At 39.6% G+C, this 18,448-nt stretch overlaps 4 protein-coding genes across 5 annotated transcripts; all 4 read left to right on the top strand.

Moving 5' to 3' along the window:
• The first annotated feature begins 389 nt into the window (after window positions 1-389).
• LOC123680993 (lateral signaling target protein 2 homolog) lies at window positions 390-10,825 on the top strand. Its single transcript, XM_045619146.1, has 5 exons — window positions 390-777; window positions 2,749-3,027; window positions 4,162-4,580; window positions 5,847-6,623; window positions 8,052-10,825. Exons 1-5 carry the CDS (start codon window positions 742-744, stop codon window positions 8,794-8,796), a joined length of 2,256 nt encoding a protein of 751 aa, XP_045475102.1. The 5' UTR covers window positions 390-741; the 3' UTR covers window positions 8,797-10,825.
• A 711-nt stretch (window positions 10,826-11,536) lies between these two features.
• Window positions 11,537-16,827, top strand: LOC123680992 (cilia- and flagella-associated protein 58-like). Of its 2 annotated transcripts, none has more exons than XM_045619145.1 (13): window positions 11,537-11,750; window positions 11,984-12,348; window positions 12,432-12,606; window positions 13,231-13,545; window positions 13,597-13,858; window positions 13,933-14,141; window positions 14,203-14,474; window positions 14,531-14,627; window positions 14,677-14,827; window positions 14,890-15,172; window positions 15,264-15,435; window positions 15,493-15,788; window positions 15,845-15,986. In XM_045619145.1, the coding sequence occupies exons 1-12, from the start codon at window positions 11,637-11,639 to the stop codon at window positions 15,709-15,711; spliced, it is 2,634 nt and encodes an 877-aa protein (XP_045475101.1). In that variant the 5' UTR covers window positions 11,537-11,636; the 3' UTR covers window positions 15,712-15,788; window positions 15,845-15,986. The 2 variants fall into 2 exon arrangements, with proteins under 2 accessions (XP_045475101.1, XP_045475100.1); XM_045619144.1 differs by having other exon boundaries at window positions 11,538-11,750; window positions 15,493-15,792; window positions 15,845-16,827.
• LOC123680942 (copper homeostasis protein cutC homolog) lies at window positions 15,876-16,622 on the top strand. The gene has a single exon (XM_045619065.1). It carries the CDS (start codon window positions 15,876-15,878, stop codon window positions 16,620-16,622), a length of 747 nt encoding a protein of 248 aa, XP_045475021.1.
• A 333-nt stretch (window positions 16,828-17,160) lies between the features above and the next one.
• On the top strand, window positions 17,161-18,427 carry LOC123680991 (general transcription factor IIH subunit 3). Its single transcript, XM_045619142.1, has 5 exons — window positions 17,161-17,701; window positions 17,755-17,970; window positions 18,025-18,160; window positions 18,217-18,253; window positions 18,325-18,427. The coding sequence occupies exons 1-5, from the start codon at window positions 17,252-17,254 to the stop codon at window positions 18,389-18,391; spliced, it is 906 nt and encodes a 301-aa protein (XP_045475098.1). The 5' UTR covers window positions 17,161-17,251; the 3' UTR covers window positions 18,392-18,427.
• The last annotated feature ends 21 nt before the right edge of the window (window positions 18,428-18,448 follow it).

Here is an 18,448-nt window from a genome sequence, read left to right as displayed (position 1 = left end):
TACGAAGGAATGTATAGCTTTTAATTTACAAAATCACCCAATTCTTGTCTTTTTCTTCTTTGTGAATGTGTCTCCCTCTTACGGATATCTAATGGTACTAATTGAAAGTACACTAAATTATGTGATACATCAAAAACTCCATGTCCACAAAACTTTAGCTTCTTAAACTACAACCTTCAAAGTAATATATATGAAATTGTAAATAAACTGAACAATTTATGCAATTAATCGTATTTGATTTTCTTCAGAAAGTGATCTTCCAATATCAAAACTTCAATGCAGAAAACTTATCTAATTCAAGCTATCAAACAGAAACCTGTAGTTCCCCTACCCATTCAACTTCGAGTTCTAACCGCTAGATGACTACCTCCCAGTATGACATCCTTCACGGCTGTCACTTTTCAAGCGATATCCATATATCCATTCATTCTATCAAATTATATTTTTCGTGACTCATTTTATCTCATTTCCGAGTTTTCCTTTGGTGTAGTGCTTTTTTTGAACGTCAATCTACTTTTCTCGGACATCATTATCTTTCACGGTAACGGTAATTGTTCCCAAACAATGACCGATTCTTTAACGACGTGGTTCTCGAAGTGTTCCATTTATTGTTCGTGTGGGGAAATACACAAGATGGTTTCATTCGGTAGGAACCAGTGAAATATGCACGTAATTGGTTGTGATTCGAGACTAGAGATTCATTTTTTCGAGAAGTAATGTTTCCCGATTGACAGTGGAATTATGGAATCAATAAGAAAATGGTTTTACAGACCTAAGGTCAGTATCTTGTAGGAATGTTCATTGTTTATTGAATGTGTATGTGTTTCCGGACTTGAATGATTTATTACTTTTCCACTTGACATTGCAATTTGTGTTGCAGGTACTTATACTCCAAATTTGGTTAATGTTAAGATTAGCATAATTCAAGCGTATCTCGCATCATTCAACTCTTTTAACCCAATTCTCAACTTGAAACAACTTTCTAAAGTGCTGAAAACGAGGAAACCATCTTATATGATAATTCAGATGATCAAATTTAGTGTTTTCTCCTCTTGGTTTCACTAGTTAAGCGGTTATCAGTGAAATCATGCCCCGAAACTCTGAAAAAAATATATTCAACACTATCTGTGTATCAAAGTATGCGAGATTATAACTCGGGAGATTTCCTATTATCATAATATCAATAGAGCGATAGTTATCTTTTGAACTGTGTATGTTTCCGAAATTATCTCCTGCTTTGTTATTGTTATAACCCTTGTTTTTGAGATGAATATTATCTTCAAAACAGGAAGGAAATATCCAGGCTGACCTTAGAAAACAGACGTGTCTTGAGATTGTTTCTTTGTTCGCTCATTCAATATTATCATTTACATGTGTGTTTGTCGCTCCAATAAACATAACACCTATTTTTATCTGCCATAAGGCATGGTGGTTAAAGTTTTGATTAATGTCTTGGGTTCACTGGTCCAATTCAGTTTATATTATTGAAAATGCGTGACTAGTGGTCACATGTTGTGGGGATACTGAACTTGATCCACCTTGATCGAAAACATCTGAATTTGAAGTTATCAAAACACAATAAGCGGTAATGAAGGTTGATTGAAAATGAAATTATCAGCTTTCAACTCTCGGTTCAATCTGAGGTTGAGTAAACAATCCACAGTTGAATGGATCGAATTGCAATAACCTTCGCGATTTCTACTATACTTCAAAACCCACCCAACAGAAATAATTTGGCAGAGATTTCAACGAAAATAAATGTGCGTGAAGAGACAAATTGTACGGAATGGAAAACAACTGTTAAAATTCGCTTATTAACGTTGCCAAGTTCATCGACACCGTTGTTTTTGTTTGAGCAATAATTAGATTCGTTAATGTGCCAGTCTCTAATCAAACTTGAGATTACGATGTTTTAAATCTGGTCAAACTTTTCTTAATGCTCTAAGGTCGAACAAGATAAAAGTATCAATTTGAAATATTCTGGAAACAATGTCTCTTGATTACTCAAGATTGCACAATTGACGAGATTTTGATAATTCAGCTAAATATCTGCAATAAAAGTTGATGAATTTAATCGTGTTCTTGTGCAAACATCTGGGCGATTAGTTACGCTGTAAAAAGAGAGAAATTGATGGATATTGTAAGCAGTGTAATCGCTGATTACATATCTTGCATTGTAATTAGTGTTATTAATAAATGTAATCATATCCAATACTGTTGAATGAATACCTTGCAACGCATGGCGTAAATGCAAGGATATGACGAGAATATTGCCAGATTTTCTGTGATTGAAAGCCTGAAAATGTGAAAAATAAATCGTAATATTTGAATGACTAGGTTTTTCTTTTCTTTTTCTTTAATTTCACAAATGTTTATTGACTCATATTGTTCATAAAAATGTAAAATGATATAGGTAGGATGATGTTGTTCTTTTACTGAAACACGCAATAATTTTCATTAGATTATAGATCTAAATGAATAATTTTGAACAATTTTTCACAAATTGTCAACTACTAGTTTTTTAAGGTTAGGCAATCATAGAATATTTTTGACATAAATCACTGTTCTAGCAGTTTTTCTTCTTCATTTGCATTTTTAGCCACAGAGTTGTGTAAATTGTCAACTAGTGGTTCAGTGATCATAGAATCTTATTGACGCAAGTAAATCAACCATTGTTTTCGCACCTTTTTCTTCTTCTTTTCATGTTTGGCCACAATTTTCTGTAAATTACTCTTTATTTCTTCGCAGAAGGATGACACGTCCCTCTTGGCCCAGTTTTTCTACGCCGACGAGGCCTTGAACATAATCGCCAACGAACTGGACAGCTTCGACGGTCGCAAGGACCCTGAGCGATGCACCACGTTGGTGAACCAGCTGAGGCAGTCGCAGGACAAGGTGCTCACCATCACCAACGCCATTATGGACGAACTAATCGGTGAACAGAGGGCGGACAGGGACTTCAGGGTCAAATTCCCGGAGGACGTCTTGCAGGAGAACCTGGCAGGGCAGCTTTGGTTCGGAGCTGAGGTAAAGAGAAAAACACTGTAGATTTTACGCGTTTTTCTTCATCTAGTGATATTTGGTGAGCTCGCCTGTAGTCAGCAGTTTCTGAGCTCTCGTTGGAGAATAAATAACTGTATGAAGGTATACAAAAATTACAAAGTGTGCCAAGTTCTCCTCTAAAATAAAGGGTGTTTTTTAGAGCTATAGAAATTTAAATTGCAATAAAACAACGATGGATTATTCGATTGACATGAATTTTATTTATCCGCAAGATAATCTTGTGGCATTACATTTTAAATATGATTTCTGGCATATGACCGCCACGGCTGGCTCGGATGTAGTCCAATCTGGACGTCCAATTTTCGATGACTTTTTCCAACATTTGTGGCCGTATATCGGCAATAACACGGCGAATGTTGTCTTCCCAATGGTCAAGGGTTTGTGGCTTATCCGCATATTCCAATGACTTCACATAGCCCCACAGAAAGTAGTCTAGCGGTGTTGAATCACAAGATCTTGGAGGCCAATTCACAGGTCCAAGAATTAGGCGGTCACCAAACGTGTCTTTCAATAAATCGATTGTGGCACGAGCTGTGTGACATGTTGCGCCATCTTGTTGGAACCACAGCTCCTGGACATCATGGTTGTTCAATTCAGGAAAGAAAAAGTTAGTAATCATGGCTCTATACCGATCACCATTGACTGTAACGTTCTGGCCATCATCGTTTTTTAAGAAGTACGAATTAATGATTCCACCAGCCCATAAAGCGCACCAAACAGTCAGTTTTTCTGGATGTTACGGTGTTTCGGCATACAATTGAGGATTAGCTTCACTCCAAATGCGGCAGTTTTGTTTGTTGACGTAGCCATTCAACCAGAAGTGCGCTCCATCGCTAAACAAAATGAAATGGACGTAGTGCGCGATACGTATTCCGCACAGAACACTTATTTTCGAAATAAAATTGCACTATTTGCAAGCGTTGTTCAGGCGTGAGTCTATTCATGATGAATTGCCAAACCAAACTGAGAATAAATCACTTGACAGCTGTTAAATCGGTCACCATCTTGAACAGTAATGCCAACTCAAGGTTATATACCTCGAAAAAAACACCCGTTACTTACTAAGATATCTTTCATAAGGTGTTATTTATCTTCCAGTGCCTTGCAGCCGGCTCCTCGATCATGAACAGGGAGCTGGCCAGCATCCTGATGCGCCCGCTGGCGAAGGCCGTCACCAAGAGCCTGGAGCACGTGCGCAACCTTCTACGGCAGGCTTGCCTGCGCAACAACACTCCCAACGGCCCTTTGAGGCTGGACCAGAACGACCTCATCACCGAGATGCTGACCGAGAGCCTGAAGATCTTCGACAAGTTCTTCGCCGACTTCGAGCTAGCCTACGTCAGCGCCATGGTGCCGGTCAAGTCGACGTACGAGTACGAGCTGCAGGAGCTGATCAGCGTGCTGTTCTCGGAGACGCTCCAGAGGGCGCTGAGGACCAAGCTGCTATCGCAGGATATGGTGGATTCTTGCGACCCGGCCCTCATGTTCACCATACCCAGGCTGGCCATCGTACAGGGGTAGGTTACTGAAATCTCTGTTTCTCTTTTAGTTTCTATCTCAAATACATATTAAAAGTTCCAACGTTTTCTGACTACGCTGTTTTTCCAGACTGGAGAGGGTCTGTACCACTAAAATACTTAGGAATTCTAGTCAAAATAGGAGCCTAATCTCAAACCAAATTTAGTCTATTGCCCTCAATTGAAAGTCCAAAGGTTATTTAAGCCAGCTTAACATATTATTATTATTATTTTTTCTAACTGGAAAAGGTCTAAAACGCAGTAATAGTTAAGTGATTTCAGTCAAAATAAATGAAAAACCTGTAACTGTATTAGGTGAAGCTAAAAGTCAGCATAGCTGTTCTATTTAGTTCCCTCAACAACATATTCAAAGTCCGAAGTTTCTCCAAGCCAGCTTATCATTTTCCTATCTGGAGAAGGTCTAGAACGTAGAAATAGTCTAGGGATTTTAGTCAAAATAAAGGAAAAACCTCTGGCTGTATTATATAAAGCTGAAAACCAGCATAACTGGTCTATTTAGTCCCCTCAACAACATATTAAGAGTCCGAATGTTCTCTTTGCTGGATTCACTGTTTTCCTAACTGGAGAAGGTTTGGAACGCAGTTATAGCCTAGGAAGTTTAGGCAAAACCTCTTGACTAAATTATGTAAGGTTAAAAGTCAGCACAACTGGTCATTAAGTGTTCTCAGCATAATGTCTCACAATTTTCTAAGCAAGCTTCATTGTTTTCCTGACTGGCGAAGGTCTGGAAAGCTAGGAATTATAGTAAAAATGAAGAAAGAACCTCTGGCTTAATTATATAGAACTTAAAGTCAGCACAGCTGGTCTATTTAGTGCCCTCAGCAACATATTGAAAGTCCGAAAGTTTTCTGAGCCAGCGCTTCATTGATTGCCTGACTGGCGAAGGTCTGGAAAGTTGAAATAGGCTGAGAATTTGTAGTCAAAACAGAGAAAAAACCTCCAATTGAATTATTTAAGGCTAGAAGTCAGCACAGCAAGTCTATTTAGTGCCCTTAGCAGCATATTGAAAGTCTGAAAGTTTTTTAAGCCTGCTTAATTGTTTTCCTGACTGGCAAAGGTCTGGAAAGTTGAAATAGGCTAAGAATTTTTAGTCAGAACAGAGAAAAAGCCTCTAACTGAACTATCTAAGGCAACACAGAAGGTCTATTAAGACCTTCAGCAACATATCAAAAGATCTCAGATCCTTTCATTGATTCTTAGACTATTATCAGAATTTTCTTCATCTAATCGCCGCCATTTTCACAGGTTACTGTCGCCCCACGACCAACCCCTCCACCTGGACAGGCCACCGGAGCAGATGAGCGACATGTTCCGGCCTTTCAGGGTCCTTCTGCGCCGCATCAGAGAACTGATGTGGACGCTGGACAAGAAGGAGCTGCACCTCCTCGAACGCCTGCTCTGCGACAACGAAGACCTCGATCTGAGCGACGTCCGATCCGTCACCGACATGACCTTCGACGACGACCCCTGCGTCTACCTGGACCGTTCCGCCAGACTGCTCCGCGACTCCTACCTGGACCTGGGGGAGTCCGACCGGACGATAGACATACCCTCGACCTCCCAGACCCTCACCGACACCTCGCCCATCCAGCACCAGTCGCCGCCCAACGAGGACTCGCTGAAGACGATCTCCGAGGCTGCGGCAACCCTCTCGTCCATCCTCACCAAGGAGGAGAGCGGAGGCGAGAGAGAGGACAGCGACGAGCGGGAGGTCGACTCGCCCAACGACTCGGGCATATCGACGGAGACGGCCAGTCTGGAGAGGTCGCCCACTCTGGAGGGCGGAGACGGGAAGAAGTGCTGCAAGTCGGCGACGACGTGCAGGTGTCGCAGAAGGTCTCAGGCTGCCGGGAGGAGGGCCAAGAGGGCGGGGCCGCTGAAGACGTCGACGGAGGTCCAGGACGTGGGGGACTCTTCGAGCGAGGAGAGTTCGGGAGGGTCCTCCAGCGGGGCGTACGGGGACACGGAAGACGTCGCCACGGCCATTAGGGAGGCTAAGACGAGGGTCAGGGCGAAGTACAGGTGAGTCTAGGTTCCTTTTAGACTGTCATTTCGGTTGTCAGTTGCGCTGGTGGAAGAATATCAATGCCTTCTGCATTTGTACATGGGCGTACAAATTTGCTTCCGCCGTTTTTTTTCGAAATTCGTTGCTTTATTGTAAAAAACTGGTTAAACATTTATGATTTAAAGTATTGTCCATCTTTGGCCACTACTTTCTTCCATCTTTCGGGCAGCGTACGAATCCCGCGTTGAAAATTGTTCATCTTTTGAAGCGATCCACGAATCGATCCAATTTTTCACTTCTTCATAAGACCGGAAGTGCTGGTCAACCAGGCCATGTGTCATTGATCGAAACAAGTGATAGTCCGAGGGAGGAATGTCTGGAGGAAACGGCGGGTGGGGTAGAACTTCCCATTTAAACGTTTCCAACACTTTCGCAACAGGGCGTCGAGAATTGTCATGCTGTAAAATCACTTTATCATCTCTCTCGTTGTATTGCGGTCGTTTGTCCTTCAATACTCGGCTCAAACACTTTAATTGTGTTCGAAAACGATCGCATGTAATTGTTTCAATTGGTATTAACAACTCATGATACACTACACCGAACTGGTTCCACCAAATGCTGAGCATGATCTTGGAACCGTGAATATTCATTTTGGCCGTCGACGTGGAAGCATTGCCGGGATGTCCCCAAGATTTTCTGCGTTTTGGATTACCGTAATGAACCCATTTTTCGTCTCCAGTCTCAATGCTATGCAGAAATCCCTTCCGTCTTTGCCTTGCAAACAGCTGTTCATAAGCAAACAAACGCCGCTCAACATCTCTCGGCTTCAACTCGTACGGCACCCAATTTCCTTGATTCTGAATTATTCCCATGACTTTCAGGCGTTTGGAAATGGCTTGTTGCGTCATTCCCAATGATCTTGCCAATTCTTGTTGCGTTTGACACGAGTCTTGATCAAGTAATGCCTCCGATTCTGCATTTTTGAAAACCTTCTCTCTTCTACCGTCATACTGGTCTTTGACGTCAAAATCATCGTTCTTGAAGCGTTGAAACCACTCTCGGCACGTTCTTTCGCTAATAGCGGTCTCACCAAAAGTATTTGAGAGCAATCGATGAGCTTCAGCTGCAGATTTCTTCATATTAAAGCAGAAAATTAAAACCGACGAGAATTTGGCTCGTAAGCTGACATGTTCAATCGAGAAAAACTTTATGACGCAGACATAAATCGACTAATATTTCGATAGCGTTATGTTTTCAAATACCTTAGCTTATTGTATGGCATCTACGATCTATTTATTTCGACTACCTCTTACCGCTACAGCCATTTATTGCAAAACAGCAGAAGCAAAGTTGTACACCTAGATTAAACCTAACGATTGCCTTTCAGTTATTCTATAAAAAGTTACTTCCAAATCACCTGACATTTACCAATTTCTCCCTTGCAGATCGAGCGAGGACCTGGTGCACCGCCTCTTCGTCTGCGTGGCCGGCGTCGCCGACCAGCTGCAGACCAACTTCGCCAGCGACCTCAGGAACATCCTCAAGGCCGTATTCCTCATCAACACCACCTCCGACACTCAGGATCTCCAGTCGTCGACGACGACGACCACCACCATACCATCGTGCCTTGAAACGTCCACCACCTCCTCGTCCATCGAGTACCACCCTCCAGCCTCTGACGTGGTGGAGACGAACGAGTTCAGCGTCGACCCCAACATACTCGCCCAGGAGGCTCTCTTCGACACCAACGTCTACTTCCACCTGGGGGACGCCGGTGTCGGCGCCGAAGGCAGCTTCACCAACCGTCCGAGACGCCACCAGCAGGAGGAGACCGAGGACGGCGTCGGCGTGGACGCCGACGTCTCCGCCATAGAGGAGGGTCTGTTCAGGATCACGTTGCGCGACGACTATGGAGTGGACAACGAGGGCGGGGCTTCTGGTGTAGTTTTGAACCCGCCCATCTGGGTTCCGGACGTGGAGGCGCCACGTTGCATGAGCTGCGGGGCGAACTTCACGGTGGTGAAGAGGCGGCATCACTGCAGGAACTGCGGGAAGGTTTTCTGCGGCAGGTGCTCGAGCAACAACGTGCCCCTGCCCAAGTACGGTCTGAACAAGCCGGTCAGGGTGTGCAACAAGTGTTTTATCTACAATCTGACAACGCCGGTAGGTTTGATGCTGGACGACGCGTAGAGATTGTTGGTATCGGACAGAAGGAAAAACTGATAGATGTGGCAACGTGGTTCGTTAATGCCCAAGTTATACCTTCGAAACGATCGTGGTCATAACCTAACCTAAAATTCGAAATTCTATGGTTCGATACAAGAGCACAGACAAAGAGAAAGGACCAGAACAACCGACAGAAGTATTTTGTAATGTTGCGAAGGTGAGATAGTGACCAGACTTGGATGAACTGAATGTTTTCGGGAGTCCAAAATTCATCAATGCAGTAGTTGAAATAACCCGATAGTGGCTTAACTTTTACCATCGATATCCGAAAGTTTTATTATTAAGAGAAAAGTTGCGGTAGACTAACTGCTTTTCTGTATGAGAAGTTTACGTTTCTTATTCGATGGCAACTTTTACCCTCCTCCTTCTTGAGAATTATACGACGATGAACAGGATTTTTACATTCTTAAAGGATAGCCGGTTTCTTAGGTGTCCTATAAATTCTAGACGATACCACAAAATACTCCAAATGTTGTAAGCTTTTCATATACCGAACATATTCGTGCTAATCGAATTTTTGTCTCAAAAACTATCACGAAACGTCATAAGTTGAAAACAGCTAACCTAATTTAACCTCAAATTTTCAAATTGACATTTTGTATGTCATTTGTGAATTTGTTATGAAAGATCTTCAACAAAACAAGTGGAAGAATGCCTTGCGATTGTTATTAAGACAAAAAAGCGATTAGGATGGAAAACTTGTGTCTTATCCATTCAGTAGACTGAAATGCATAAGTACACGAAAATATTGTTGTAATTTTTCTGCTAAATACGTTTTACAACATTGAAACAGGTTGACCCTGTATAATATTACCCAATTGTGGCTTAACTTTTTATGGATCCACTGAAAATTTTGTAGTTTTATTATTCGTCATATCCAGGCCAAATCTAAAGCGGAGATTTTTGTTTAAGACTAAATTTTGTTATTGAGTGGTCTGCCTTTTTTTAGCTTTGGATGTTTTTTTTAATGAAAAAGGTAGTTTGAGTATATTCGATTGATTTTCAAATTTATTTGACGAAATATTCTATTTTGTAGTACTTTGGGATGACTATAATAAAATTTTACTGATTGACTCGAAACAAAGCAATTAAAATCTGATTTTATTCAAGAAAAACAGATATTCATAATGATTCCTCTCAAAAAAAAGAAACACTTGATGAGTCGCATAAAAATAAGAAAAAACACTTGATTCATGTTAACAGAAATTTGAGTTGCGTCAGAATATGATCCAAAATCTGCTCGAAAAAAGTGTTCATTCTGAATTTCTGTGTAGTTCAACAAATAAAGAAAGAACAATTCTTGAATTTGACTCGTTTAAGATTGAAATACTGAACTTCAAATTCATTCTTTTTACACCATTAAAGTTTTCTGTTAAGAAATTATAAATCTTTTTAATATTGATGCAAGACTTATTCTCTATCACTTTCCAGAGTTTCACACACTTTATAGTCTATGTATATTTAGCAAATATCTTTTCCTATATTCAGTCTAACCAAGACCGTTCGATGATTGTGTTCAGATATGTAAATAACGTGTGTGAAGTGTAAATACGTAATCGACATTAAAGGTTTTATTTTTTTAATGCCTATTAAGAAGACAGATGTTTAGTCTGACAAAGTGTGATTTCGGTGTTCTCAAAATGTTTCCATTGACCTCCTGATTTCTGATCGTACGGTAACTAATGTTGAAAATTATTTTTTGAAATATTGTACCGGAGTCTTGGAATTTTTACAAGAGTCTGTTTATGGACCTCGAGCTGGATGCTGGGAGTTTCAAGGCTCCGAAAGACTAGTATGGATATTTTAGCTTTGGCTGAAAATTATACCTAGGGTATGGTTATTTGTAATATTTTTGCAGTAAGTACAACGAGTGACTGTTTTGTCACTTTGTGTACTGAAATACTTTGTGATAAACTTGTACATTTATTTTAATCGGTTTTGGGATTAGCCATATCTCTTATCTTGTAACTAATAAAATCTATTTTCAATTCAAGATTGGATTTTTATTTATTTCCAAAATTTACCCCACCTTATTCTCCTCATACTTTTTTATTACTCAATAAATAAAAAAAAATACTTAAATTATTTTCCACAAATGACTGACATTGAAAGTAATACTGCAACTTAAGTAATTCGTGCAAATACTTTTGTTTTATTTTATTTATAATGAATTTCCATCAAATAAGGACGAAATTCATTAAATAAAGAACAAATTCAACCCTCAAAAGTTTTGAATATTTAATGAATAATTAACTTACTCTAATTTTGCAAAAAAAAAATTAAAGATCTGCTATCTTTCAGAAATAATAATAAGAGCTTACATTATATTTTTATGTACAACACAATAATTATATTGTGAACAAGAAACAAATATTCAAGATGCAAAATATAATAAAATGAATCCAGTGTTCAAAACAAAAAAAAATGTTTTGAAATCTCAGCAGTAGGAATCAGAAAAAATAAAGTAAAAAATAGGTATATGAATAAAGGAAAGGGAAGAATTAACATCAGAACTGACTCAAGAGCAAATAATATGATCTCAACATTTTTTCATATCATATAAGAAATTATAATATATTGTCCAATAAATCTGAAAAGAAATAACACAACTTCCAATGATATTTTGTAGCTTTCTCCCTCTAAATAACCAGAAACACAATCATAGAATTCGTTTGATCAATTCCATTTCTGTATCCAAGCAATATTATCTAACAAACTTCGAAAACTGATATTTTTCTTCTATTTACTGTCATTCAATTTTCACATATTTATATCGTTTATACTTGTAAAGAGGTCGAAAAAAAATGGAAGAAGACGTAAGTTTTATTGAAGATAATGAAGGCATTGCCGACGAATCAAGTCCAGATCCAGAAGACCCAGAATATGCTTTCGTTATTCTGGAAAGAAAATTTAACAAGGCAAGTAAGAGTTGAAAATAAAAGTAACTAGAGCAAGAACGACTATAGTAGGTATAGAATCTTCGGAGAGAGGGTCATTTTATTATTTGGTGCTTGCTAGAAATAAAACTCTTTAAATGTTTTCATTTTTTTTATTATTATCTTTAAATTCTTCAATAAAATACCTGGAGAAGTTCAGAGTTCTGATAATTATACTATGCTCTCCATCATGAGTGCTTACTACTTTTCGCCAGGTTGTCTCCGAGATGGAACAGAACCCTGCGGCAGCCCAGTATGCCGAGGAATTCACCAATCTCTTCGACGCTCTCTACAAATCCCACGAAAAAGAGTCTATGCTGAACGAGAGGTGCCAAAATGTGGAGTATGAACTAGAGATCAAGATGAGGAAGCTTGAGAGCGCAATCAAATTAACAGAAACCGACCAGATGGTGATAGACGACCTCAAAGATCAGATCCAGAAGGCGTGGAAGATGGCGGATGCGGCCCACGCTAGAGAGCAGACTGCTCAGGAGATAATAGAGAATCTCAGGAAGCAGGTCGAAAGCCTCAATACTGAGATTGAGCTGCGTAACAAGTTTGCTGCAGAACAGGCGGAGGAGTAAGTTTGTTGCCTTTGTTTTCAAAACGCATAACACCATCCTGTTGATGATACCTCTGAACGGTCTCGATTTCGTTTGCTAGTACTGGCGTCATGGGCAAGAAGAAGGAAGGTCTTCAGCGAGAGAAGGAAAGGCTACAAGGAGAGGTGATACAGCTGTCCCAAAAGTTGCAGAATGCCCTGGGTTATCAGGAAGAACTGGAGCACAAGAATTCGGCTGCTGATATCAAATTGAACGAGCTTACTACACAAGTAGAGGTTTGTACTAACTATTTTGAGAATCGTAATGACTAAAAGAATTGTAGAAATCCTCCTGGTGATTAAAAATAAATGTGTATGACCTTAAGTTTTATATTGTGCTCCCATCATCAGAGCTGTTGTCGCCAATGTAATGTATATCTCCTAGAATATTTGTCACTGACCCCTCGAATGAAAACGTTTTTGAAGATCGAGCTCTGATCTACATCATAATGAGGTTTCAAATCCGTCTCTTGCGTCCATAAAAGGTGGTAGCCTCGTAGTACCTAGAATTGCATCAAGAAGGTAACATCTTCACTCCTTTACTTGCAATGGTGAGGCTTTCTGTGGGCAGGTGATCACAAGAGCAGGAGGAAGAAACTCCTCTTTCTCTCAGGATCTACATTTGTCGATCTCTGGTAAACATTTTCTGATTAGGTGCACCTAATCCTGTAAGGAAGCTAGTGAAGATGTCTAGCATATTCTCACTGAGATCCATATACTTTTTGGATCTTGCAGTATTAAAACACCTTCCGACTACAAGTATGTTTGATAAAAAATACTTGAACACCTTCAGCATCTTGGTACTTTCTCAATAAAACCTATAACCTAACCAAAACAAAATGTTTACTTCTGATCTAACAGGACCAAACCTCGGAGATAGACAGGCACAAGCGCCAAACAGCCAAGCTAAACCAAGATATCACGGAAATGAAGGAAAAGCTATCTGAAAAGGAACTCCAGCTCAACGAGCTCACCGAGGTAGTTGGCTACCACATGAAACAGATTGCCAGGCTGGAGAACCAGGTCAAAGACGAGAAGACAAACTACGACAGGCTGTACAAGGAACACGAATCTCTGAACTCGAAGCATTATAAGATGTACGAAGACCTCCAAGTTGCGCAGAGCAACTATGACCAAACGAGGAAGACCCTCAACAAGAAAGAGCTGGAACTGAAGGTAAGATCTCTCTTTTGGGTCAAAATGGAGTTTATATTGTTCCTCCTGTAGAATTCCGAAGATACGGTTAACCATCTGAGGAACGACGTTACCAAACTGACCAAGATGAAAGATTTGTACGACAAGAAGCTATTGGCGATGGACTCGGACAAGAACGATGTCATCCAAGAGAGGAACAAGCTGCGACAACGTCTGATCATAATCGAGAAAGAGGTGGACGACATGAAGAAACAAGCTGACTCTGAGAAGAGAGCGATGGATTCAATTGCCAGGGAAAAAGATATAATGAATAAGAGCATCATGCGACAGCAGGGTAACAGATAACTCAATTTTTAGCTTACTTGAAGGCTCTAACTTCAAACTTAGAAAATACTTAATTGGTTGCAGGTTTGGCACAGGAACAACAGAAGCTGATCAAAATCCAAGAGCAGCAGAAGAAAAAGCTAGAGGGCGAATTGGACATGTTCTACCTTGAGACCAACAAGCAGAAGAAGGTGATCAGTCGTCTTGAGAGAGAAAGAGAAAGACTCGCAGATGAGCACTTGGACATGACCAGGCAAATAGAGGAGGCGATGGAGCAGATAAAATTGAAGAAAGTGGGTGAAACTAAATATTAACATGATTGTTACATATGTAATCGCTCCTTTTCGCTTTCAGACGCAAATATTCGAACTGAAAAAGATCCAGAGCGAGCAGGTGAACAAATACAGGATGCAACAGAATCTCTTCGACATCACGAGAGCGGAAAGGAACTCTCTGCAGAAACAGCTGCAAGAATCGAACGCCGAGTGCAACGAGTTGAAGAAGAAACTGAGAATTATAGCCCACCAAACGGAGCAGCTCAAAGAGGATATATCCATGAAGGAATCCACCTTGGTGAAGGAAGAAAACGTGCTTAGGAAAGCCATGAAGGACAAGGAATATCTGAAGTACTTTGCTCTATAATTCGGTAGAAGTTGAAGGGATTAACGCTGATATTTTCCAGAATGGAGCTGACCAACACGCAAGACCAGGTGAAGAAGCTGAAGGAAGAGATACAAATGATGTCCGAGGAAGAAAGGAGGCTGCATCAAAGTTTAATGGTGAGATTGAGGCAATGAAGTATAACCTAACTTAACCTTACAATTTCAGAACAACGAAAAACTTATCCGAGAACAAGCCAAGGACTTGGAGCAGCTGTTGAATGAAAGAGATATACTAGGCGCTCAGCTAGTCAGGAGAAACGACGAAATAGGTCTTCTACACGAAAAGATAAACATATTTCAGTCCACTCTTGAAAGAGGTAACCTAACCTTCATCTACTAACTACCGGACTTTGAAGTGAATCTCTCAACTTTTAAACAGGGGAGACTCAATACGATCAGAGGCTGGACGACATCAAGCTGTTGAAGATCGAGATCAAGAGGTTACGGCAGGAGAAGATCCTGCTTACTAAATCTGCAGATAACGTGTCGGATCTAAGGCAGGAGGTGTTTCACTTGGAGAGAGACCTGACAAGAGCTCGTTTGAAATGCAGAGCCTTGGAAGAGGAGGTACAGAATCCGTTGAACGTGCACAGGTGGAGGAAGCTTGAAGGCTCAGACCCAGAGGTCATGGATCTACTGCAGAAGATTCAACTTTTGCAGAAGTAGGTTGAGATGAGTATTTATCAGAATATTAAGGATGAAGATGTATACACATTATAAAAAGCTGGTGATTATTGTTTTGGTATATTTTAGGCGTCTCTTGCATCAATCTTCAGAAGCAGTTGAACGCGAGAGGCAACTGAAGGAAGTTCAACGTCTTTACCTGAATTTGAGACAGGTTTTAGCGCAGCAACCAAGTCCTAGTGTAAAAGAAGAGCTGAACAAGACCCAAAAGGCTCTAAGATTAAGGGGAAATAAACTCAAGGTTAAAATTTGAATTTATTCGAAAAAAAATTTTTTTTTTCAATATTATCGTTTACAGTGCTTGGTATCGGAATTGAATATGGCCGAATTTCAAGCAAACGAATACAAAGTGAGTTTGCAGAAGGTAACGGACGAACTGAAGGCGCTGAAGAAGAAGTATCTGACCGAAAAGAAAAAAGAAGAACTTCGGGCGAGCGCGCAGAACTCTGTGCGGGAAGAAAATGTCATGAATCAAGGTCAAACAAAATTCACCGGTGGCGGGTTCCGAGTGAAGTGATTTAATTCCGATCGAAAACGAAAAAATTAAAGCAGAAATAAGCACTGTGTCGATTTGTGTTCATCAGTATTTGTGTGGTTTGTAAGTAAAGTCTTGTTTCTGGCGAAATCATGTTGATTCTGTTCATTTTTAGGGGTATAATCTAATAAGCTATAGGTTAGAAAATGTCAAAGGTCTTGGAGGTTTGTGTTGATTCTTTGGATAGCGCGACGGCCGCTGTTGCTGGTGGCGCTGGTCGCATCGAGTTATGCGCCTCTCTACTAGAGGGCGGGCTGACGCCGACTCCCGGTTTATTGATCCAGGTTCAAAATTTGAGCGGGAATAAAGTACCTATATACTGTATGTTGCGATGCCGCCCAGGCAATTTCATTTACAACCGTCAGGAACTGGAGGTGATGGTCGAAGACGCGAAAATTTTGAGAAAATACGGCGCCAATGGCTTCGTTTTTGGAGCCCTAGACGAGAATGGCGCAGTCGATATGAAAATGTGCAGGGAGATCGTCAAGGCTTGCTATCCATGCCCAGTAACATTCCACAGGGCGTTCGATTTCTGCGAACGCCCTTCTATAGAGATAGAGGTGATTATCGACTTGGGTTTCGAGAGGGTGCTAACCAGCGGCAAGCAATCGAATGCCCAGCTTGGAGTGAAGCTGATCAAAAAGCTGATGGAACAGGTTGGCAGCAGGATAATCATAATGCCCGGCGGTGGTCTAAACAAGGAAAACTTCAAATTCATAATGGAAAACACGGAAGCGAAAGAATATCACGGTTCTTTCAGAAAACTGAAAAGTACGATCGAACAAGACGATTGCAATACAACCGATGTAAAAATTGGAGAGCACAGCGGACCTATGCACGTTACCGACAAGGAGTACGTTGCAGAAATTGTACATATGTTAACGAACTGTTGAGCCTTTTAATTGTATATTCTCTGACTGAATACCTATGTATCTAATATTTTGATGTTATTTGTGAAGATAAATTGTTATCTAAGAAAATATCAAGACTTGGAATTTCTCAAGTAGTTTGTAGGTGTTTCAAAGCAATGTTCAAATGTGTCAATGTTTATCTTGTGATTCAAGTGTTTCCATAGATCAATAAATTTATTTTAAGCAATGTACTTCTTGAATATTCCTAGATTAGCAATTCACTACCGAGAAAATGATGGGAAGATCAGTAAAGCTTAATTATATTTATTTCAAAAAGCTATTGGTAATTCCTCATATATATTGTTATAATTTATTGGATATATGTAATTCTCACTTACAAAGTAGATTTTACATCGATTATATTGAGTTTACTGCTAAATTTAATATTCATTCAAATAAAAATATAGTCGCCTCTTAAACCACCTAGGAGTGATTCTCTAAACTAATTTGAAGTACTCGATAATTTTTACAGATTACTCTAATCGTCTTAGAACACTATGCTTTCAATATTCTATGCGTATGTCAGATGTAAACATAACCTAATATCACAGACTAATTTGTACTAATATTTGAATTTTGTGTCAGTATCTTGTGTTGTTTTCCCATAAAATATGAATAATTTGGAACTCAAAGCAGAAAGTCCACCTGAAGATACTTCAGGGGACGAGACCAGTTTGTTAGTGGTAATTTTCGACAGTAATCCCGGCCAAAAACTACTCAGAGAAAACCCTCATATGTTGACCCATTGCTTAGATTCTATAATAGCATTCTCTAATTCACATTTGATGCAGAAGGCTCATAACAAATTAGCAGTAATGGCATGTCATTCCAGAAAAAGCGATTTTATTTATCCAGGCACAGGAAAACCTTTGGATTTAAGGCAAATCGATGGTCAATATGAAACTTTCACACTGGTAGAAAAAACGATTAAAAAGAACCTTGCTAAACATTTAGCGTCAGAAAGTACTGTTCTTAATACTGAATCTCTCCTAGCTGGTGCTATTGCCATGGCCTTATGTTATATTGCAAGGTTACAAAGAATAAAATCAGCAGGTTGCAAAGTAAACTGTATTTGACCACAAATTATATTCTTACTAACAATTTTTGATTTCAGTTAAATTGTAGAATATTAGTCGTAACTGGAAGCAACGATTCTGCATCACAATATATGAATTACATGAATGTGTTTTTTACGGCACAAAAATTAAATGTTGTTATAGATGTTTGTGCGTTAGATCAACATTTGAGTTTACTACAACAAGGATGTGATATTACCGGAGGATTATACTTGAAAATACCACAACTTCAAGGTTTATTACAATACCTGTTGGTTAGTATTTATCAGCTCAAAGATTTGGTTTTTTCTAATTCAATTATTTTTCAGTGGGTTTTCTTAGCAGAACCTCCCATTAGACAAAAACTAGTACTGCCACCTCCCACAAAAGTTGATTATAGAGCAGCCTGTTTCTGTCATCGAGAATTAATTGATATTGGTTATGTTTGTTCAGTATGTTTATCTAGTGAGTATTTCATTTTATTGGAAAATGTCCTTGAATCTAATCTTTTTTTTTTTTAGTTTTCTGCAAATTCAGTCCAATATGTACAACTTGCCAGTAAGTAAAACTTCATTTCGATGAAGGCAATATTTTCATAAATTTATCACTAATTCATTAATTTTTTTCAGCACTGTATTCAAGATTCCCCAGCTAGCCGTAAAACCAAAAAAGAAAAAGTTCAAATTACAAATGTAAACTTATTTTGTTGACAATAAACAATCGTAAATCTAAGTTGGGCAATGAATGAAACAA

The sequence above is a fragment of the Harmonia axyridis genome, chromosome 5, assembly GCF_914767665.1.
Source record: "Harmonia axyridis chromosome 5, icHarAxyr1.1, whole genome shotgun sequence".
Taxonomy (NCBI): domain Eukaryota; kingdom Metazoa; phylum Arthropoda; class Insecta; order Coleoptera; family Coccinellidae; genus Harmonia; species Harmonia axyridis.
This window is presented reverse-complemented; position numbering and strand designations above follow the sequence as displayed.